Source organism: Mytilus galloprovincialis, chromosome 2 (genome assembly GCF_965363235.1).
Source record: "Mytilus galloprovincialis chromosome 2, xbMytGall1.hap1.1, whole genome shotgun sequence".
In the NCBI taxonomy this organism is placed as follows: domain Eukaryota; kingdom Metazoa; phylum Mollusca; class Bivalvia; order Mytilida; family Mytilidae; genus Mytilus; species Mytilus galloprovincialis.
The window spans coordinates 109856359-109881537 of NC_134839.1; the positions used below are offsets into that span (position 1 = coordinate 109856359).

Consider the following 25179-nt stretch of genomic DNA (forward strand, 5'->3'; position numbering starts at 1 on the left):
TTTATCTGCAATATTTTATATCGTTCAGCACTCTAACATTATACAAAGAACTGTTATCTGCCAAAAAAGTGTATGTCAAAACACTGCTGTACTGTAATAACAGTAAACATTAATCCTTGATTTTACTGTCAAAAATTCATGAATGTGAAATCTAAGATTGAAAACAGCAATGCAAATGCCAAAAAAATACCCTGTTAAATGAATTCTTCAAAACATGGAATAATATCTGTGATTGTGTCATAAATAGTTTAGAAACAGAGTGCACCAGAATTACTACTAAGAGCAGGAAGAGTAACATATGCTACATTTAATTGTGATTGGTGAATAGATATGTACAAGTCAAAGCTATGTAAGGTATTTTTAATTTAGTTTGTAAGTTCTTTCTGAACAATTATTTACCTGGAAGAATATTATAGGGTGCAGGTATCGGGCTGATCATAGCACTGTGTGTCCACTGAGATTTATCAAACAGATGTTTTTGTGGATCATGGTGTATATGTATCAAATCTTCACACTCCTGATGACCAACCCAGATTGTGTATCCCAACATACCAGCCTCTCTGTCCACAAAACCATCCCAGTTAGCTGTAAGTATTTCAATAGAATGTGTTATATACATTGTACACTGTAATAAGACTTGAAGTTTGGCTTTCACTGGGAACAGGACAATTATACTTATAACTGTTAGCTCTTGTATACTGTAAATTGTAAATTGAAAATGTGCCATGCATGCATACATTATATATATTCATAATTTATTCTTTTTACAAATTACACTTTTGAACAGCAATATATCAAAACACTAATTAGTGTACTGCATATTGTTAACTTGAACAGGACTGTACCTGATATATATCTATTAGCTCTGGTGTACCGCACATTTGACATTGGAACCGGACCATTAAACACTGTCTCTGACCCTTCACCATCAACTATAAGTCTGCAAGTAATGAATATATCATATTAATAGTAATCTTTACATTTCAATATAATAATTAAAAAAAAATATATATTTATCTTTTAAAAATATCATAAAAGGATATAGTTATATTTAACATTTACTTTAAACAAACTTTTACATGGATAATTCGATGGGAGAGGACAATAGGTCTGTTAACATTGATGACTTATTTCATTGGAACAAACCTGTGATTCTGTATTTTAGGATTTACACCTCTACACCATATCTGCCAGTCTGGTCTGTCATGTTCAGGTATCAAATCCATACAAGGAATTATTTCATGATAATCTGAAGTTTTATTTCTAATAATTCCTACAAAAACATAATATTGTACAGAAAGTTACAGAAATGAAATCTACAATCTGTTTATACTTGTATCTTAGCATTGCAAATGATCATGTTTTTCTCTGACTGTTTATGATGTTTTATACTAAATCCATTGGATGTTGGATGTGTACTGACTGATAATTTAGTCCTAGATGCATGATTTTTTTATTAGTTTTTATTGGCTTTGAATAGGCTGTCAGTAACTAAGAGTACCATAGATCTGTACTTAGCGTCTTTTTGTTGTTGGGATGTACAAGCACCCAGCCAAGTGTTGTTGTTAGATGTATTTCTAATTGTATCCATCTGTTGAATTAAGTCTGTTGTGTTGTTAAACCACATGCTGGCTTACGTGTTTACCATACCACATTATGTCTGTCCCAAGTCAGGAGCCTGTAATTCAGTGGACGGGTTTGTTGCTGTATTATATATGTTTTCTCGTTTAAATTGTTTTACATTTTTCATTTTGAGGCCTCTTATAGCTGCCTATGTGGTATTGGCTTTGCTCATTGTTGAAGACTGAACACAGTAACCTATAGTTGTTAATTTCTGTGTCATGTTGTCTCTTGTGAAGAGTTGTCCTATTGGCAAATCATCCAACATCTATTTTTTTTTTATATATATATCCTCATTTTTAAACTTTATACATTAAAATAACATATTTTAGAGAAAGTCACTAAATCAATTAAAATTTTACATAATAATGATTGATTGATTGTTGGTTACTAATGTCCAGTAGCAAATATTTCATCCATATTTAGAACCATTACATAATTATAATACATAATTATAATTAAAATATTACATATGACACACTGAAAAAACTTAACTAACCATATAAAGATGTTTATTGTGTCAATGTAAGGTAAGATTTTATCATGAGCCATAAGGTTCAAGGACACAGTTATCGTCCTTTGGTTTTCATAGTCTACTTATCTAGTCCCTATAGATATATATAGCTAGTGTGAACAGTGTATAACTTGCAATTTTTTTTATGCACTTTCTCAATTCATTTATTCATATTTTATGCCTGAATTATTAAGAAAGGGATAAAATGACATGATTTTGAAATATTTGGGAGCTGAATCTTTATTTTTAGTAGTGATTTGGTCCAGTTAACTAGAGAGCCTGTGTCGCTCACCTTGGTCTATGTGAATATTAAACAAAGGACACAGATGAATTCAAGACAAAATTGTGGTTTGGTGATGGTGATGTGTTTGTAGATCTTACTTTACTGAACATTCTTGCTGCTTATAATTATCTCTATCTATAATGAACTTGGCCCAGTAGTTACAGTGGAAAATGTTAGTAAAATTTTACAAATTTTGTGAAAATTATTAAAAAATGACTATATAAAGGGCAATAACTCCTTAGGGGGTCAATTGACCATTTTGGTCATGTTGACTTCTTTTTAGGTCTTACTTTGCTGTACATTATTGCTGTTTACAGTTTATCTCTATCTATAATAATGTTTAAGATAATAACCAAAAACAGCAAAATTTACTTAAAATTACCAATTCAGGGGCAGCAACCCAACAACAGGTTGTCCGATTCATCTGAAAATTTCAGAGCAGATAGATCTTGACCTGATAAACAATTTTACCCGTGTCAGATTTGCTCTAAATGCTTTGGTTTTTGAGTCATAAGCCAAAAACTGCATTTGACCCCTATGTTCTATTTTTAGCCGTGGCAGCCATCTTGGTTAGTAGGTCGAGTCATCGGACACATTTTTTAAACTAGATACCCCAAAGATGATTGTGGCCAAGTTTGGATTAATTTGGCCCAGTAGTTTCAGAGAAGAAGATTTTTTGTAAAAGATTACTAAGATTTAAGAAAAATGGTTAAAAATTGACTATAAAGGGCAATAACTCCTAAAGGGGTCAACTGACCATTTCGGTCATGTTGACTTATTTGTAAATCTTACTTTGTTGAAAATTATTGCTATTTGTAGTTTATATCTATCTATAATAATGTTTAAGATAATAACCAAAAACAGCAAAATTTCCTTAAAATGACCAATTCAGGGGCAGCAACCCAACAACAGGTTGTCCGATTCATCTGAAAATTTCAGGGCAGATAGATCTTGACCTGATAAACAATTTTACCCCTGTCAGATTTGCTCTAAATGCTTTGGTTTTTGAGTTATAAGCCAAAAACTGCATTTGACCCCTATGTTCTATTTTTAGACGTGGCAGCCATCTTGGTTGGTAGGCCGAGTCACCGGACACATTTTTTAAACTAGATACCCAATGATGATTGTGGCCAAGTTTGGTTTAATTTGGCCCAGTAGTTTCAGAGGAGAAGATTTTTTGTAAAAGTTAACGACACAGGACGACGACGGACGCAGGACGATGACGGACGCCAGACGCCGGACGCAAAGTGATGGGAAAAGCTCACTTGGCCCTGTGGGCCAGGTGAGCTAAAAAAGGTCAAGAATATGTCTGAAGCCGTAAAACTGAATGTTAGTTCCCCTTTTCATAGAATTGTCCATATTTTGAGTAAGAGCTGGTAGGTTTTTCTATAATTTTGATATTATTTTTGCAATAGTATTACACTACACTGTAAAATTCTTGTTGAGACAGAGCAGGTGCAATTTTTTTAATATGAATTTATTGTCTAAAAGTAATGCACTACGAAATAACTGTGATCTCAGGCCATTAGCACTGTGTTAAAAGTGCTGTATCCATTTTTTTTTTTTTTTACATTCTTAATCATGAACAAACCTGTTTCTGGTGTAGTAATATCAACAAGAACTCCTTCACTAGTTAATATACTTTCATATCCTAAAACATTAACAATCCTGAAGTTGAAATAATGCACTTTGTTATGGAGTAGATTCATATTTTCATAAATGAATCGTTTGGACTTTCCTATTCCAAGTCTTTCATAGTGTTCAAACAGTCTGGACCTAGACTTTGTATAGTGATGTCCCTCTATGGCTTCCATAAGTTCACATTCAGCTGTGCCGAAGTCATAATTGAAGCTCATACATTTACTAAGTGGGAGGTCTGCACAAGCTCTGGCACAATCTCCAGGAGAATATTTAATGGTGTTCTTTGCAGCTTTAGGTCCGATCAGTCTGCCAGTAACTGGTCCAGTAAACATTTCTGTCAACACCTTACGATTGAACCGATCATCACCTGTTTAAACAATTACAACTTACAATTTACCTGTCTTATTCCAAAGAAAATCAAAGTCCTGAAAATGTGCATGATTTAGTACATTAAATTACTGTGACAAATGAAAAAGTCTAGCTAATTGAAAAGATTTTTTTATCCATGGCCCTTTTGTTTCTTATGCTCTAGCACAGTTTTATTTCTTAGGTCTACAAATTGAAGAATTTATTAGTGACCACTTGTTGTGCCGACACAATTCAAATCAAGATGACATATTACACAATAAATTATACTTATTGAATTATCTTAACCAGATGATACTGACACCTGCAAATAAATAAGGTTGCATCTTTAAAACTGTAAGAGTAATTAGGTGAACAGACAGGGATAAAACAATGCCCTCCTACATATTGTTAAAGGTGAGAAACCTACCATGAATTGAGATAATTCAGTAGATGATACATACCTAAGTCATCATTAATTTCATGATCATCTAAATCAACATCATTCCACGCTACAGTCTGGTCTCCATAAATATCTTTCCCATAGCCAACTCCAACTAGAGCTTGTGTTACATCTGAATCTTCATAGACAGTAACATAAGCTCGTAGTTCATCAGGGTTACTGGTTGACATGAATTCCTCCAGGAATCTTCCTCCGGGAACAGTTACATCGTATGTAGACAGGGAACAGTAGGCTTCCGATTTCTGACCAGAGTTATTTTCAGCAATCATTGTAAAATATATAGGAACTCCAGTCCCTTCATTCTTCAATTTCTAAATAAATGTTCAATTAGTTGACTTTAAATGTAAAAACAAATTCATCATAAAAAAGAAGATTTAGGGTTTTTTTAAATCAAAATTAAAATTATACAGTTCCCCAAAACAGATGTCAACAAAAACAGCTTGATGCTTTTAACTCAATAAAAAGATGTTTCTGTTCTGATTTTAGCAATAATAATGCAAACTAGATGTGTCAAAGCGACACGAATGGCCCAGTCTCAAAATTTTTCTTAAATCTGCAATTTCAAAAACACATGTGAACACAAACATGATGATAGTCTCACATATCAACTAGAGGCTCTCAAGAGCCTGTATCGCTCACCTGATTCTACTTGGGGTTTTGAAATCATATAAAAAAATATAAAATTTGGCTAAAAGTGACAACACAACCTCATTTATAAGGAAAGGAACATGTTTAATTTCATTCAAAAGTCCCCCACTGGTGGCCATCTTGGATGACGGATCGGCAACAAAGTAACAACACTGGGTCAGCACCTCATAAGGAACATTCATGCCATGCTTGGTTTTATTCCATTCAGTGGTTCTCTAAAAGAAGTCATTTGTATGCATTTCCCATAGGGTCCTATGTTAAACTAAGTCCCCTGCTGGCGGCCATCTTTGATGATGGATCGGCTACAAAGTAACAACACTTGGTCAGCACCACATAAGGAACATTCATGCCATGTTTGGTTTCATTCCATTCAGTGGTTCACTAGAAGAAGTCATTTGTATGCATTTCCAATAGGGTCCTATGTTAAACTAAGTCCCCGCTGGTGGCCATCTTGGATAATGGATCGGCTACAAAGTAACAACACTTGGTCAGCACTCCATAAGGAACATTCATGTTATGTTTGGTTTCATTCCATTTAGTGGTTCTCTAGAAGAAGTCATTTGTATGCATTTCCCATAGGGTCCTATGTTAAACTAAGTCCCCTGCTGGCGGCCATCTTGAATGATGGATCGGCTACAAAGTAACAACACTTGGTCAGCACCCTATAAGGATAATTCATGCTATGTTTGGTTTTATTCCATTCAGTGGTTCTCTAAATGAAGTCATTTGTATGCATTTCCCATGGGTCCTATGTTAAACTAAGTCCCCGGCTGGCGGCCATCTTGGATGATGGATCGGCAACAAAGTAACAACACTTGGTCAGCACCTCATAAGGAACATTCATGCCATGTTTGGTTTCATTCCATTCAATGGTTCTCTAAAAGAAGTCATTTGTATGCATTTCCCATAGCGTCCTATGTTATACTAAGTCCCCCGCTGGCGGCCATCTTGGATGATGGATCGGCTACAAAGTAACAACACTTGGTCAGCACCTAATAAGGAACATTCATGCCATGTTTGGTTCCATTCCATTCAGTGGTTCTCTAGAAGAAGTTCAAAATGTAAATTGTTAACGACGACGACGCCGGACGATGACGACGGACGACGGACGCCAAGTGGTGAGAAAAGCTTACTTGGCCCTTCGGGCCAAGATGAGCTAAAAATCAGCTCAAAAATCTGGAGGCGTATAGAAAAATGTCCATTTAACTGAGATTTTCAACAATTTTCAAAGTTGCAAACCCTTAATTTCGGCAAAAATTAGCGGAGCGGAACAAAACTTAAACTTGATCTGTAACTCATCATGGTTAGCTCACATACCAAAAATCAGCCCAATATCTGAAAGCATTTAGAAAATAGGTCCGTATAAATGTGATTATCAAAAATTTATCCAAGTCCAGAGCTCAAAATTACAGCAAAAAATAGCCGAGCAGAATGAAACTTAAACTTGATCTGTAACTCATCATGAGTAACTCAGACACATACTAAAAATCAGCCCAATATCTGAAAGCATTTGGAAAAAAAGTCTGTATAACTGATTTTCAACAATTTATCAAAGTCCATAGCCCGTTATTTCCTCAAAAATTAGCCAAGCGGAACAAAACTTACACTTGATCTGTAACTCATCTTGGTTAACTTACATGCCAAAAATCATCACAATATCTTAAAGCGTTTAGAAAAAAAGTCCATATAACTGTGATTTTCAGCAATTTATCAAAGTCCCAAGCCCATAAATTCAGCAAAAATTAGTGGAGCAAAACAAAACTTTTAACTTGATCTGTAACTCATCATGGTTATCTCACATACCAAAAATCAGTCCAATATCTGAAGGCGTTTAGAAAAAAACTCTGTATAATGGTTTGTTGCGGAAGGACGGAATGACGGAATTTCGGAATTACAGAATTACGGAATGATGGAATTTCGGAATGACGAACAATGGTAAAACTATATGGCCAGGACAACTTCGTTGAGGGGCCATAAAAAGTACTGCATTGGTAAATGTATAAATAAGTTTTTCCTAGTTTGTTTTTCACAAATAGTATTTATTATCTAATAATTACTAATTAAAATAGCATTGTTTTAGAAAGCTTCAACTTTTTCCTCTCTAATATTTGATTTTAAAAGGTCCAGTAATACGAGTAGTTAAAAGGTTGATAGGAAAGAGAACTATATTTATCTACCCCATACACAAACTGGCAATTCTGTATGTGTTTCTTATAATTAATAACTGACCTCCTTGACAATAGTAGATGGACCTCCAAGCTCAAATCTGTGTAATACATCTGATGTCCAAGGAACTGTTCCTATATTGAGATAGAGACGAACTTGACATCTATCATCCTCAGCCCGTATAGAGATCTGGAACTCTGATTCTGTGTAGTCTAAGAATGGTGTTTGTGAGACTGTACAAGATGGTGTTGATCTCTTGGCCTGTAAATACAAGATGAAAGTTGTTGACACTTTTATGTTATGCAATTAATTGCTTTAATTTTTCCCTGTTATATAATTTAACATTCAAATTCTTATTGCAATTAATACAGCTGCATTAAAACATATTTATTTTCACAGCTAGAGCTCAAAATTTTCCACCATTCACTATCAGTACATATATACACTTATGAAACTTATATCTTCAGTCAAATGTTTCTTCAATCTGTACTAATTATAATGAAATACAACTAGAACCTGCTTCAATTAACATAACACTAATATATAGCATATAGTGGCTCCACTTTAATGCACTGTACTTGCTTTTGTCAGACAAATTTTAGAATTGTAAGATATAAAGATTTTTTTTTAGATATTACTATAAAGTGGATAAATTCTCTACATAAATACAAACTAACCATGTTATCAGGATCATCTGTGAAAGATGACACTTCTGGTGCTGTGGCGTCTTGTTGACCGGAACGATTATCAAATATCTTTTGACGTATTGTAGCGGTTCTGTATCTCCAAAGTACTGCTTTAAATAGTGTCAAGGTAAAACTAGTAAATGCTAAATCTATCTCCAAGGTGACCTTGCCAGACAGCTGAAGTTGTAGTGGTATAAGCTCCAAATACATGGATAACCTACAGAATAAAAAATATTATTAATGTCCTAATTGGGAAGGCTTTTGTCCATCCTTGTACAACATCAGTTTGAAGATAAAAAATCAAAATGTTTTTTTTTTTTTTTATTATTGAATAACTTATGATGGCCTATAATTGCTTTTAACTCTGATGGATAGTTGTGTCATTGGCAATCAAGCATATTTCCTAATTCTAATGTTGTAATTGAGAGAAAAAAATCATTTATAGAAGATAAAATAATTTGTTTATTGATTTTCAGTTGAAGTTCAATATGCCAAAGTTGTATGCAAAATTTAATCCTAATCATGTGACATTTTTCTTTTACTGTTCCTTGACCTAATCAAATTCCAAAAGTAAAAAGCCAGATTACTGTATATAATAACAAGTAGACAAGGAATATTTAGTAATAAGAAGACTATAGATAACATCAATTTTCATCTCAATACAATATTAAATTAATAGTAGAATGTGTCAGATTTGCAATTTTCAAAGTTATACAGGGGCAACTCTAGAATGGTAAATCACTCCCTGCCCAAATTCCAACTCTGTCTGCAAGATTTAGTTTTTTACATTGTGTATGAGTTTCATAAAACTTGCATTAGGCAAACTTGAGTTATGACAAATGGGTGGACAGAAGGACGGACAGACTTGGGGAAGGAAAGGCAAGGGTATCGCTAAATACCCATATTTCCTAGGGAAGGGGCAAAATTAATATAAGATAAAGAAGATATGGTATGATTGCCAACAAGACAACTCTCCACAAGATCCAATAGCCATGACTGTAAGCAACCATAGGTAACTGTATGGCTTTCTGCAATAAGGTTAAATAAAAAGCTGCAAAATGGACAGATGTATTTTGTTTGTTGTCTTACAGATTAATGCAGTTCTAATGAGTCTTGAGCTTGTTGCTTTCTATATGTTGCATTGGCAATCATACAAGAAGTAATTATATTTATATCTTTAGAGTAAGTCCAATACAGTTAACTTTTATAATTCAGATATACTAACCCAATATCTAATGGAAACTTGCTGAATCCTACTTCAGCCGTTGTAGGGAACCTAAGTTCCATCACATAACCATCTAGTCTAAGGACTCCACATAAAGGACCAAAACAGATACTAATTGATCCCCAAGCATGAGCCCCGCCATATGGTGTTATTCCAGCAAAAGCTTTCATTGCCATAATCTTGGCACCAACTTCAAATTTCATCCCATAGTACGCACCACATCCAAATTCTGTAAATTAATTACCAGATAACTATTGAAATACATTGTAAACATCAAAATAAAAGGAATGTAGTAAAGAGGTCTGTCTCAAATTCTGTGTTCACTTTGTAGTCCCAAATATGTTAAATTAGCATGGAAGTCACAGATTTTAGGAAATAACATATAATCTTCCAAAAAATATATGATTTTCAAGTTTACAGCCTATCAACATTGACCCAAATAACCTCTGACAAATATTTATCTAATTTCAGGTAGATCAATTTTAAAGAAATGATTCAAACTGCAACATAAAATAAAATTTTGACAATATGTATTTGAGAATGACAAAGTCTATTATATAAGCACAGGAATAATGATCAGGTTAAGTTTATGTAAACTGGCTGAATCATGTATTAGATAAGATACACGGTCTCTATTTTGGTAAGTGTCATAGTTGTTAAGTTTCTGGAATTTACCATCATGAGGACCCATCTTGTATATAAGATGCGATATAATGTCTTTATTTAATATGTGCCATAGCTACAAAATTCGTAAACAAAATTGATGGATGGGTAAATAGTTTATTGATAATAAAAGAAACATGCTTTTAATTCGTTATTTGAACTGTTCAGGATTTTCAATTGTGAAATTTATACCGTTTTACTAAGTTACATATCTATGTCTAAATATATATCCAACTTACTAAGCCAAAGGATCAGTGGTCCAACAGGGATTGGCTGAACATATCGGAAGAAATTAACATTCACTCTTGGAAAAGATACATCTCCTTTTACTACAAAGTCTTCAGACTTAAACATATTACTTGGATCAGATAAGACCTTGCTGACAAATTCAGATAACTGAAAAATAAAAACGGTATAAAGAATAGTACATTTGACAGCAGGGAAATTAATGAATTAAAAATAAATAGTTTGATTTAATTTCCAAACATTCTTCATCAAGATCTTAGAATTTGAAAGTAGTCACTCTTTGGGTGATTGAAGCCCAATTAAGTGTAGGTTGTGAAAAAAAACCTTGGCTGTCTTATTAATTAGCTAACTAATTGAGATTGCTAGGCAGTTCATGTTGCTTATTCTTTAGTTTTATATGTTGTGTCATGTGTACTATTGTTTGTCTGTTTGTCTTTTTCATTTTTAGCCTTGGCGTTGTCAGTTTATTTTCGATTAATGAGTTTGACTGTCCCCCTGGTATCTTTCGCCCCTCTTTTATGACAGTATATGTTTAATTTTTTGCCTGATTTAATTCATAGTTCTTTGATATCATCCTCTAGCTATCTTATTCATTGAGTAGATAAAAATAAAACACTTCTACTCAAATGAGCTCTAAGTAGACTAAGAGCTGTTTTGAACTTACACTGATGTGAGAGTTTTTACTCCATGTTGAAAACCTCAGTTACTTTGAGATGAAGAACAGCAATGAAAGCATTGTTCTTTCACTTGTTTATGTTTATTTAATACGTGTGTAGAGGTTTTGTGTCATTAATTGATACACAATGCCATTTTCCTAAATTATATATATACAATGACATTAGTTTACAGGATATATGCTCACCAAAGCTATTGTTAAATCTTTAATCTGTCCTATAAGTTCAGCAACAACCAGAGGGTCCATATTTTTCAAATCTAGCATGGCTTTGATGTCTCCTATTGTCATGTTTGCCAGCTTCTGTCCCAGTAATTCCACGCCAGCATTAGAAAGTCCTTTACCAACAACAAATGCCTGGTCAGCACGTCCTACGATATCTGTTGCTGTTGACAGCATACTAACAACACCTTTACCTACAATGTTTTCAATGTATTTAACAGGCAAAACTTACACAATGAAGGGTAACAAAAAAAACCTCACATCAAGGTAAATAATCTGTTCTTTTCTGACCCTTGTCATGATATGTCAAAATAAAATTCCTGTCATTAAATTATGCTCTGAATTAACATGAAGTAGATGTTATCTTCCTAACGTCCATTACTGATTTTTCATAATTTCTCCCTTCTGTGTACCAATTTCAGAGAATTGGGGTAAAATTTACAACAATTTATGTTTGTGAAAAAAAGGAATTGTCCACATATGGGAGAAAATATATCCTAGTGAAATATTCAAATTGTTTGGATTTATAATGGCTCTTTTAAATTGAGAAGTCAAAATCAACATTACCACTGATCATAATGATTATTATTTTAGACTATAGCATATACAATGTGGTAGGACCTTTCCATATAGCAATAATTACCTCCCTTGACCTCGACCCCTTTGTCATTAGACCACAGTACAGATAATGTTGAAGGATTATCTTGTCCTAAGGCTTTATTGATAGCAATAATTACCTCCCTTGACCTCGACCCCTTTGTCATTAGACCACAGTACAGATAGTGTAGAAGGATTATCTTGTCCTAAGGCTTTATTGATAGCAATAATTACCTCCCTTGACCTCGACCCCTTTGTCATTAGACCACAGTACAGATAGTGTAGAAGGATTATCTTGTCCTAAGGCTTTATTGATAGCAATAATTACCTCCCTTGACCTCGACCCCTTTGTCATTAGACCACAGTACAGATAATGTTGAACGATTATCTTGTCCTAAGGCTTTATTGATAGCAATAATTACCTCCCTTGACCTCGACTCCTTTGTCATTAGACCACAGTACAGACAGTGTAGAAGGATTATCTTGTCCTAAGGCTTTATTGATAGCAATAATTACCTCCCTTGACCTCGACCCCTTTGTCATTAGACCACAGTACAGATAATGTTGAAGGATTATCTTGTCCTAAGGCTTTCATAGTAGACTGTATTCCAGTAGTGGTATCTTTTACATCTAGGTCCTTTACTTGGAGGTTTTTCATTATTTCTTCAGTCTACAAGGAAATCAATTAAATTAATTATTGCATCCAAGTTTCATTATGGGTTGACAAGACTACAGCCAACTTAGGGACTAGCAAGAAAATAATGAAAAGAACCCAAAAAATAAGACCAAATTCATACAAGTTACCACAATATTTGAATGCAACTTCAAATTTTCATTTATTATTATAAAACACATTGAAATTCTCTACATAAAAGTATGTTTGATAGATCCATTAAGTTCTCAGCTGTTACGTTACTCATCATTGTCAGGCTGAATACCAAACACAAAGTCGTTCTTTTTAGAAGTCACTGAAAGTGTTATACGAATATTTGTTGAAAAAAAACTGACAGAGAACAAGGTGATTACAATACACTCCCAATCAGAGTGAGAATTAAATACTTTCAGTAGTCATAAATCGTATTTGATTTACCAACAACATTCAAAATTTTGACAATTTAACATCATTTAATTAATTGGACCATTTTTAGAAACAGAAAACTTTCAAATACATGTACACAGAAAGAAAAATTTTATAACCATTAATAAAAATGTTACTTCAAAACTAATTACACTGTTGCACATTTCATAATGAAATAGTACCTATTATTAAGAATGAAAACTTACTTCCAGATTTTTAACATCTGACATGTAGTCTTTGATTTCAGCTGATGATGCTCCTCTTTCCATTAGATTTCTTAGTCCAGTCTTTAGATCAGCAATATTTACTCTAATACAAAAGACATGATGATTATTACATGTTCTCTTTACCAAACTCTGTTAATTTGAATTGTATGATGCCTGCCTAATATATGCATGGGTTGAGCATTGGACTTATCAAACATATAGAAATGATGTATATTACAATGAGTATCTTGTCACATAATTATATTAGATAAATGAACCCATTGCAGACATTTCTTCTTTTACAGTTTATAAAACACTAGACCCATGCTAGATTATATGTGAAAACACCACCAAAATCATTTCTCTATTTGTCATAAGTTTTTTGTTTTCTGGTATACTTGGGGTGCCGTAGTATTGATAAATTTGAGAATGGAAATAAGGAATGCATCAAGAGACAACAACCCTATCAAAGAGTAAAAAAACCAGCCAAAGGCCACCTATGGGTCTTCAACACAGCAAGAAAATCCTGCATCCATAAGCAAACTTCAGCTGGGCCCTTACATTACATATTATTCATGTGTAAAATTGCTACCACTTGGATCTAAATGTAGCACTTGACTTGAACTGGTCAACTTATAAATGTAAATCAAGATGGTCACATGTTTAAAAGAAATATTCTCATCTGATATATTAAACTTGGTACTGTCTATTTTGTTCAATATGATTGACGATTGTGATATAAACTAATCTTACCCATCAACACTCCTCCTCTTCCTTCTCCTCCTCTTACCACTAGTACATGTAGGTCTAACTAAGGTTACTTCCTCTGCTAAAGTTAAGGTCTGACAGCCAATGTCCTTTATATAACAAGTCTTCAAAGACACAGTGACCTTGTACAGAGATGAGGAGGATTCTATGACATCAACCATTAAATCAAATACATCATTTACTTTCTCTGATACAGAAGATCCTGAAGAATAAAATATATTTTTAATTACAAAAGAGTAGGAGGACCCGTAAGACACCTTTATGATCCAAAACTATAGCATTTTTTACAACTTTGTTAAAATAATAACTTTTAGCTATATTTATTGGAAAGAAGAATACATGTTCTTCTGTTCCATAATTGTGTGTTTTTATTTTGACAATACAATCCACATGCATCAGGTACTGTGGAAGTATTTTAATTCGTGGGTATCAATTTTAGTGGTTTGAGCAAAAGTTACATGTTCGTGGGTTTTTAAATTCGTGGATTTTAGTTTTCTAAAAAACAATAGAGTCAAGAATTGAAGCCATTAAAAACAAAGATTTCAAATTGTCTTGATTGATGGAAATTGCAAAGTAAACATTTAAATTGCTGCACCCGTGTAAATAGTTTTGATGACACTAATTAACCTGAGATCATGTGATCGACAGATTTAAGACCATCAAAGGTGTTAATTAGGCCATACACATGCCACTTTCAGAAAACAGTAACATAAACAAATGCTATAAAAGTATTTTGAATTGCAAAATTAATTCTCATCAAAAGCAAGCCCAGTATGAAATTATTATTTCCCGTACGAGACTTATGAGGAAATAAAATGAACACTTTATCCTAACAGATCAACACAGGAAATCTGACTCTCATCGATCAAAAATATCTTTTATGATAATTAAAAGATAAAAAAATGTACAGTTAAGGTTTTTATACGACCGCAAAATTTGAAAAATTTTTCGTCGTATATTGCTATCACGTTGTCGTCGTCTGCGTCGTCGTCCGAATACTTTTAGTTTTCGCACTCTAACTTTAGTAAAAGTGAATGGAAATCTATGAAATTTTAACACAAGGTTTATGACCACAAAAGGAAGGTTGGTATTGATTTTGGGAGTTTTGGTCCCAACATTTTTGGAATTAGGGGCCAAAAAGGGCCCAAATAAGCATTTTCTTGGTTTTCGCACTATAACTTTAGTTTAAGTTAATAGAAATCTATGAAATTTTGACACAAGGTTTATGACCACAAAAGAACGGTTGGGATTGATTTTGGGAGTTTTGGTTTCAACAGTTTAGGAATTAGGGGCCAAAAAAGGGCCCAAATAAGCATTATTCTTGGATTTCGCACAATAACTTTAGTTTAAGTAAATAGAAATCAATGAAATTTAAACACAATGTTAATGACTACAAAAGGAAGGTTGGTATTGATTTTGGGAGTTTAGGTCCCAACAGTTTAGGAATTAGGGACCAAAAAGGGACCCAAATAAGCATTTTTCTTGGTTTTCGCACCATAACGTTAGTATAAGTAAATAGAAATCTATGAAATTTAAACACAAGGTTTATGACCATAAAAGGAAGGTTGGTATTGATTTTGGGAGTTTTTGTCCCAACAGAATAAGGGGCCCAAAGGGTCCAAAATTAAACTTTGTTTGATTTCATCAAAATTGAATAATTGGGGTTCTTTCATATGCCGAATCTAACTCTCATGACTGTGTATGTAGATTCTTAACTTTTGGTCCCGTTTTCAAATTGGTCTACATTAAGGTCCAAAGGGTCCAAAATTAAACTTAGTTTGATTTTGACAAAAAATGAATCAGTAAGGTTCTTTGATATGCTGAATCTAAAAATGTACTTAGATTCTTGATTATTGGCCCAGTTTTCAAGTTGGTCCAAATCGGGGTCCAAAATTAAACTTTGTTTGATTTCATCAAAAATTGAATAAATGGGGTTCTTTGGTATACCAAATCTGTGTATGTAGATTCTTCATTTTTGGTACTGTTTTCAAATTGGTCTACACTAAAGTCCAAAGGGTCCAAAATTAAACTTAGTCTGATTTTAACAAAAATTGAAATCTTGGGGTTCTTTGATATGCTGAATCCAAAAATGTACTTAGATTTTTTATTATGGGCCCAGTTTTCAAGTTGGTCCAAATCAGGATCTAAAATTATTATATTAAGTATTGTGCAATAGCAAGTCTTTTCAATTGCACAGTATTGCGCAATGGTAAGAAATATCTAATTGCACAATATTGTGAAATAGCAAATTTTTTTTTAATTAGAGTTATCTTTCTTTGTCCAGAATAGTAAGCAAGAAATATCTAATTGCAAAATATTGTGCAATAGCAAGATTTTTTTTAATTGGAGTTATCTTTCTTTGTCCAGAATCAACTTAAATCTTTGTTATATACAATATACAATGTATATTCACTTTTTACTACCAACTGATAAATTAAAATAATCTTTACCATTCAGTGATAACAAGCAGTTTTTTTACATCTTAATATTTTATGATGTATTTAAATGAGTAGTTATTGTTGCAAACTCCATTAGAAATTTTAATTGAGATTAGTTTTGGAATAAGGGAAAGGGGGATGTGATTAAAAAAATTGGGTTCAATTTTTCTCATTTGAAATTTCATAAATAAAAAAGAAAATTTCTTCAAACATTTTTTTGAGAGGATTAATATTCAACAGCATAGTGAATTGCTCTAAGAGAAAACAAAAATTTTAAGTTCATTAGAACACATTCATTCTGTGTCAGAAACCTATGCTGTGTCAACTATTTAATCACAATCCAAATTTAGAGCTGAATCCAGATTGAATGTTGTGTCCATACTTGCCCCAACCGTTCAGTGTTCAACCTCTGCAGTCGTATAAAGCTACGCCCTGCGGAGCATCTGGTTAAAGTTTTAATGGGTATAATCCTGCATACAGCTGTAGTTCAAAGTGCATTTGCCAGCAGATTTCCTGATATTCAATGTATTCTCTAGATCATAAACATAGTCAAACCTACATATGGATCTTTCCATTCCATGTCTTGATTTGGACAACAATTGTTATATTTCGTTGGACACTTAAATTCGTGGATAAAGGCATCCACGAAAACCACGAAAATTGGTTCCCCACGAATAAAAGTACTTTCACAGTAATAGCATCATAAATGTGTGCAATATTACTAAAATATTTACAATTTTAGATTTTTTTTTAATTTAACGATGGTTTTTGTTTAAAATGGAAGTAGCCACATTTGTTTTCAGTCTTATCAAAATTTATGTTGTATTTGATGATAATACATAACATATACATGTATAAAGGTTATGACTGAACATGAATGAGGCTATTTCCATTTTAGACAAAACACCATCTGAAAAACTTATTATGGCATATTTGATAGATTTTTCATAAATAAGCTAGAATTTGAGCATCTTTAAATGACCAAATCAGTTAAAATCTTTTACATATAGTAATTGAATTGACTGAAGTAGACACTTAAGGTTTAAGTAATTGAAAAACGTCAAAAATCTTTCATTAGATGTACTTTAAATATTAGGCCAAATCTGGTCTTTACCAAACTTTCTTCTTTAGATACTGTTTTCTTCAAAATATTTTATACTTTTTCAAATTTTCTTTAAAATTTTTATGTCCAGAAATTGGAAAAAGATTTTTTCTTTGCAGCAGCTGTCAATATCAGATGTTCCAAAAAACTTATTTCTTGTTCATATAGTCATGTCTTAACTATTTAAACATGTCCTTGATATATAAATACCTGTTAAAGAATCAAGTCCACTTTTTGTCCAAGTCTTTCGCTCTATGTTGCCATCTATCACATCACACTGGGATATTTTTAGCATGGTTTTTACATTCCTGGCCCCCGAGATGAAGTTTGAGCCTACACAACACTCGATCCCTTGGCAATCACTGCTCATATGACATCCAGACAAAGAAGAGATTGGTGACGGTACACTGCTACAACCTGATGGAAGATAAAAAGTAATGATCTTACAAATCATGATGTAATATAAAACTAAAAGTCCTGTGCGAAAAGCTCACAAAAAGCTAATTGGAAAGTCCATATGGTTTCCGAAAGAAACCCTAAAAGTTATTCTGACCACAAAACACAAAGGGAGGTATACAATGTCTTTCTATGGTTAGGTTTATGACTTATAGTTCCTTACTTCTTAATCATTTGTTATCTGGTGAAAAGTTGTTTCATTGGCAATCATACGTCCCAGTAAATCATCATTTATTTTATATATGCTTGTTTTGGACTTCCAATCAAACCAAAAACCTGCAAGAATATGGATGTGTAGAATTTTCTTAACGTGTGTATATAAATAATTAAGGTACTTACCATTCAGAAAGTCTCCAGTGTAAGAGGTACAATAAGATGGTTTCCAGAAATCAAATGCAAGACCTGTAAGCAAAAATACAGTGATTTTTCATGTATCAAGTGCTAAGACTAAAAAGTTTTACCTTTTTAACTACTTCTTTAAATTCATTAATTCAAATGAGCAATTGGGAACAATATTGAGCTCTTTATGGAACTGAATATATGGGTAATGCATAGACTAAAATGTCTTGCCTGTGGGCAAAATCCTTGAACATCAACAAGTAACTTTTTAATTAATGATATGAAAGGGAGACATTATTACAACCAATTCTTTTTTCTAAAATGGTTATGCACAGATTGACCAGGGTTTTCTCCCTTTTAAATCGACCATTTACAAATTTATTTACCACTTTTTTCAACACATCTCTCTGATTCATATATATTCTGTCAAGTTTTAAGTAAACAATTGCATAGTTGTATTGTGAAGGCAAAGTAAAAGTCATACACAAATAAGCAAAAGGAGTGTAGGAGTTAGCCCATTTTTGAGAATGCCAAAGAATAATTGAATGAATTAAATACTTAAATCTAAATCAATTAGAAAGTAGACCTCATAAAGTACTTACCACCCAGAGGTTGAGTCTGATTGCAGACCTCATACTTCAGCTGAACATTATTTAATATAGAGTATTCTGTAAGACATGTATTGGTGTTTGCCTCAAAACATAGTTTTATCTCAGCATCAACAGAGAATTTACTCTCAGATGGGATGTTGTACATAGTAAAACTGAAATAAAAGTGGAGAACACTTGTTTAATTCTCCTTTCAAAATAGAATGTAGATCTTCAATGAAATATTTTGAACACTTAATTATTGTTCTTTTTATTTTTTAATTGAACATTTCCAGCTTCATTGTAACAGTAACACAATGAGGCAAGTACCTCCTGGTTTCTTTTTCCATTCCTAAAGGGTCTTCTCATAATACATTTGAACAAGAATTTGTCCATAGTACACAGATGCCCCACTGCACTATCATTTTCTATGTTAAGTGGACCATGAAATTGGGGTCAAAACTTTAATTTGGCATTGAAATTAGCAAGATCATATTATAGGGAACATGTGTACTAAGTTTAAAGTTTATTGGACTTCAACTTCATCAAAAACTACCTTGAACAACAAACAGATGCACAGACAAACGAACGGACAGACGGACGGACGAACGGATGCACAGACCAGAAAACATAATGACCCTCTAATATCATAGGTGGGGCATAAAAATCTATGATTTCAGTGGATGTCATGATACATTTTCTCTTGCAAAAGTTCTTTTTAGGGAAATATTTGTCCTTAAGAAAGTGGAAAGTTGTCTTTTTGGCAATCGTACCACATCTTCTTATTTTTATATTGACAAAAAGTTAAAAATTAAACTAGAACTGTGATTAAAACCACTGCCAAGCAAATTTAACTATCTCCCTTTTTTAACATGTTGGACCATGATAATATTTCTTTCCTAAGGTTATTAATTCCTAATAATTCTATTAAAATCAACTCAAGGCTTTTCCTTTTTATATACCTTGAAAGGGGGGACAGAGTTGCTTTATAAAGAAAAAAGAATGAGACATTTAAAACTTCCAAGAAACTGTCAGTATGAAGAATAGCCATAAAAGATTTTTTGATATATGATTGATTTCTGGTATTTCATCTAATACCTGTCATGTACATCCACCGTATTGTCTCTTTTTTCAAAGGCATGATAGTTTTTTTTAAAGAAGCAATGCATTTTTAACATCTTACCTTAAGGAGAACACACCATGTAGTCTTACATTCTGTATTTTTCCTAAAAGGAAAATAGTTATTTCATATTGATTCTAATCAAATATCCTCCTGACGGTGATGCAATTAAAGACATTAGGTTAAGAGGTTAGTTAAAGATGTATTTCTACATGTATATATACCTAACTTTTCATGTAAACAAATTTTCTGGGGCTCAAATGATTTGATAATTTGAAAATAAGGCTTTTTAAGGGTTAATGGAAAATCTGTTTGCAGCAAGAAAAGAGGTTTTTTTTAAGAATTAGCTTTCTCCTAAAAGCATTGGATTTTGTAGGCTCAATCCAATACTATGTAACATAAAAACTTCAAAACTGATATTTGATGTTTAGTACCAAGGATATCACATTTACTAAGATTAAAAGCAAAGATTTGTTATTCAGAGTCAGAATAGTATGTTTGAGTCGACTGAAATGTTTTCTTGTGAAAAAAATTCCTGGTTTCCTAGCAACATTTTATTTTTCAGAGTCAGTACATATGTTGCTCCATAACAATCAGAGTAAATTCATATCTAATTAACATCAACTATTTCCTATAACACATTAAGAACTACTTAGCAGTAATTCATAAAAATTCAAATCTAATATTGGAATACTTTATGCCTAATTTGCAAATGCGTTCATGAGTCAGATAATATTTATTTTTGATTGGCTAATTTTTCTAATTGTTTACAGAAGGTGGATGTCATGAAGCAGTATAAAAAAATGTTCAGTACTATATATATCTTACCCCACTGATAGTTCAGCATTTGGAATTCATAATGCCAATCTTCTATAGACACCATGAGCATGTAAGAGCAGGTATCCAGATGTATGGTTGATTTTAAAGATCGACGGAGAATGTTGTTATACACACAGCAGGAAAACTGTGAACAGGATGGTGACATGTGACATGCAATATCTCCTGATAAAGTTGGTAAGGTTGTCACACTAGGACATTCTGAAAAAATGTTGAAACATCACTAGCAATGTATTTTACTATATACTTTATGTGAACTGTAGAGATAAATTCCTTAAAAACTGAAAGTGTTATAAATGAGTATTTGTTTTTTATGTACTTCATAGTTTGTAAGAGTTATCTCCCTTACAACAATTTCTTTTTTAATTAAAACTTTTATGTTGTACTCGTGTCTTTTATATAGAGAGTTTAGATATTTGTAATAAATGTTTTTAGCTTCACATCCTTATGATTCACTGGCAATTGAATTATTTGATATGTCGATTCCTGAGGGTGTGTGGTAGTATATTGACTTTGTAAATTGAATCAAGACACAATATGTCAAGTTGGGATGGAGGAATTTTTATCTTATCTTTTTGTAATGAAAGAGCAAACAAAATTGAATCATATTTTCTCAAACATTATAGATATAAGAGTAGTCATCACTGAGAATAAAACATATATTACATATTATTGTTTATAGATTATCTATAATGATAAAAATGAAGGGAGGTTTCTTAGTCTAGCTTCAATCTCATCAAAGGGGAAAGCACTATTATAAGTTTCAGACCAGAAAACTTCCATATAAAGTTGAAAGACCCTAGATAATCTGTTATTTGTTTTTTTTGCTAGGTAGCATTAACAATATTAGATTATCACTTCATGGTGGTCTTACTAAACTAAAAAAAAAAAACATTCTCAAATATGGAAAGCTGGAGTTGAAATTTCTTTAGCACAAAGAAATTAAGAAAGAAGTGAAAATTAGTAATTCAATAGTATTTTTTTTTAAGAACTTGTAGCAAATTGAAATTGTTATGATCACAAAAACAGTAAACATTTTTTTTATCACTAAAATTGACATTGTTTAATTACAATAAAGGGAAAGTGAGTTCTTGTACCTATATCTAAACAATTTCCAGTTATATTTACCATTTTTCCAACCATTTACTGCATCTTTGTAAGGTGACACTGTAAGACTACAGCTGTCAGAATATCCCATATAGTCTGACAAACCAAGCTCTGTAATCAATCTATCTGATGTTATATCTGTTATAACCGAGTTTACAGTCAAACCTCTATCACTGAACCAGTTAGTCAGTGAGAAATCTGAAAATACAATGTCATCAGTTATGATTTTCTTTGAACTTTTGAACATTGAACCTCAGTTTTTTTGATAATTTTATAATATATTAGCTTATTTCTGGCCTTTAGCTGCTTTTTGAACCCTGGTCAGGTTGTTGTCTCTCTGACACATTCTCATTTCCATTCTCAATTTTTTTTAATTGAAACAAGCAGATTTAATTTCAATGGACCAAAGACACCGACCAATTTTAGTACAACTTTCAATCCACATTTCCTTTGATTGCAGACATTATAATGGTGCATACATTTGTAAGTGTAAAACTTAAATAATCAGGTCAGCCTATAAATAAAATGCATTATATCAGATAAATTCAAGAAGTTCTCAGAACAGTTACACCATGTTAAAGACAATGGTTTACTTACCAGGATTTAAGAAACCTGCAGATATTTCACATGATCCATAGCTGATAATGTTACTGGTCAGTAATGAGACTTGATAATCACATGGGGTTTTATCAGTGTAACAGACAGACAGACTCAAATCTACCAGATAATGGTGGTCATCTTCTACTTTTTCTACAGTATACCTAATAATTAAAGCATTATAGAATATAACTTTCATATAAAAGAATATTTTAACAAACCATGTTGACATATTTAAGCCACAATACCTTAACCTTTAATCAAAGCGCTGTAAGCGCTGAAGGCAGTTAACCAAAAACCAAGGCAACCGTAATAATGAAAACTGTGGCAATGTTGCCTCAACATTAAACATTCATATATAGTCCATTCATGTTTATGTAATGATTTATTTATTAAGGCAAATAATTTATATATGTTATCAAGGTTTCAAAAGCAATGCATATATCAATGTATATTTTTTTATGGTGAGTCTGCAGTGGTACAAGTTCCCAATGATTGCAGTTGTTCTACTTGGTAGTTGAACGGACTGGTTTCCCTGGAAAGAAAACTGAGTTTTTGTTCTATAGTACAAAAGTTATGAGACACGAATCAGACAAATGTTCACTACAACAGGGATTAAAGGTGAGGTCTGACTGACCTGCCCAAAGTAAATGTAAATGATTTGTTATTTTGTCCTATACATATGAATATATATAATTTAGGGGTGGAGATCTCAACGGTTTTCATGCTCTCAAACAGGAAGGGGTAGGCAGAGGATTGAGGGGGACCGCCCCCCCCTTTTTGGGAAAAAATTGGTTGCTTAAATAGGGAATCACTGAAGCGTGACTGGAGCAGGCCCCTTCTTAGGTCAGTCAGTGGGCCCCCACTTACGAAAATTTCTGGATCCGCCACTGGGGATAGGGTGACCCTAGGGACTTCCCCTACATTTCATTTTATTTTTTATATTGTCCCATGCATGAATATATATGGTAATTAGGGGTGGGGATCTCATTGGTTTCAAAGTTCTCAAACAGGAGGGGTAGGGTGACCCCAGGGATTCCATCTATATTTCATTTAATTAGTTATAGTTATTTTATTTGATTTGTTATATTGTATAGTTAATCCAAAAAAAAAATGTATGAGTATATATGGTGTAGGGGTAAGGATCTTGACCATTTTCAAGTTCTCAAACAGGAGGGTGTACAGTGACCTCAGGGACTCCCCTATCTTTCATTTGAATTGTTATATTGTCCCGTACATGAATATATGGTTAAGGGGTGGCGATCTCAACGGGTTTCAAATTCTCAAACAGGAGGGGGTGGGGTGACCCAAGGGACTCCCCGATATTTCATCTGATTTGTTATATTGTCCCATACATGAAAATATATGGTTTAGGGGTGGGGATCTGGACCATTTTTAAATTCTAAAACAGGAAGGGTGGGTGACCCCCCAGCGACTCTTTCTATATTTCATTTGATTTTTCATATTGTCACAAACATGAATATATATGGTTGCACCCCCCCCCCCCCCCTTAAATTTGCAAAGCATGGGTTGTTCTCAGCTTAATAAAGAATATTCCGATAATTTTACCTCAATTTTTTTAGCCTCGCTCTGCTCGGCGAAAATTTAAGTTTGCGCCCTTCCTAACCTAAAATCCTGGATCTGCCCCTCATATGGTTTAGGGGTGGGGAGCTGGACCGTTTCCAAGTTATCAAACAGGAGGGGTAGAGTGGCCCAAAGAATGCCACCTATATATCATATGATTTACTTACATTTAGGTATAAATAATATACAGTAAAACCTGTATAAACCGGCCGGCTACGGGACCATGAAAAAGGGCCGGTTTGGACAGTGAGCCGGTTTATTCAGGTTTCTGTTTTGACCGGAAGTTAATGACTTGTGACGTCCGACATTTTGCATGAAAAAATTCTCTCTGATTGTAAATTATATCTGATAAATTAAAATACTTTCACTTCGTTTTTCATTGTTTGCATTTGCATCATAATGCTCGCGTTGTCTGGATTGTAAGACGAGTTTCGATTTACTCCCATGATCAATAATTTGAAATGTTGGAATGGCCGATTAAAAAGCCAGAATATTATCAAACGTATTATGTCATCACTTTCGAAACGTTGTCGTACAGTGTACAATATCCATTGATTGTTGTCATCCGGGTGTTTTTCATTATCAAGGTCATTTGTTTAGGGGTTCACAACAAGGAACCAAGGATTTCGAAATTACGATGTGAACTTTTTACTTCGCGATTTGAATTTGTTTATCCAAGTTAAAACGTAAGTTCAATCCGAGATATATATTCGGTGTGTCTTTTCGTTTAATTGGCACGTTTATAATGTTTTAATAAATAATACAGCTCACTACTGTACGATTGTAGGTTCACAGTTTGACACCTGACTAATTGATTATCACGAAAAATTATATTGTATCAACAAATATGTTTTGATTGCATATCGATCATTGAAATTAATTAGACAAACCGGTTTTGACAGGTAATAGTTAATGTAATTAAGAGTATTGGGACTTCATAATAAGACCGGAATTCGGAATACACAGGG

General features: G+C 33.1%; 1 protein-coding gene across 1 annotated transcript in view; it reads right to left on the reverse strand.

The window, feature by feature from the left end:
* The window catches only part of LOC143065355 (uncharacterized), a 179438-nt gene that overhangs the window by 32333 nt on the left and 121926 nt on the right, over positions 1–25179 (reverse strand). Inside the window, exons 91-110 of the mRNA XM_076238886.1 lie at positions 22628–22791; positions 22052–22228; positions 20915–21124; positions 20150–20192; positions 18982–19142; positions 18380–18442; positions 17795–18001; positions 14030–14246; positions 13277–13379; positions 12509–12662; positions 11363–11589; positions 10494–10650; positions 9592–9820; positions 8358–8583; positions 7744–7941; positions 4868–5177; positions 4009–4425; positions 1147–1273; positions 846–940; positions 400–585 (exon numbers count right to left, since the gene is read on the reverse strand). Of these exons, the coding sequence (XP_076095001.1) occupies positions 400–585; positions 846–940; positions 1147–1273; positions 4009–4425; positions 4868–5177; positions 7744–7941; positions 8358–8583; positions 9592–9820; positions 10494–10650; positions 11363–11589; positions 12509–12662; positions 13277–13379; positions 14030–14246; positions 17795–18001; positions 18380–18442; positions 18982–19142; positions 20150–20192; positions 20915–21124; positions 22052–22228; positions 22628–22791 (3671 nt within the window). The remainder of the gene's footprint in view (positions 1–399; positions 586–845; positions 941–1146; positions 1274–4008; positions 4426–4867; positions 5178–7743; positions 7942–8357; positions 8584–9591; positions 9821–10493; positions 10651–11362; positions 11590–12508; positions 12663–13276; positions 13380–14029; positions 14247–17794; positions 18002–18379; positions 18443–18981; positions 19143–20149; positions 20193–20914; positions 21125–22051; positions 22229–22627; positions 22792–25179) is intronic.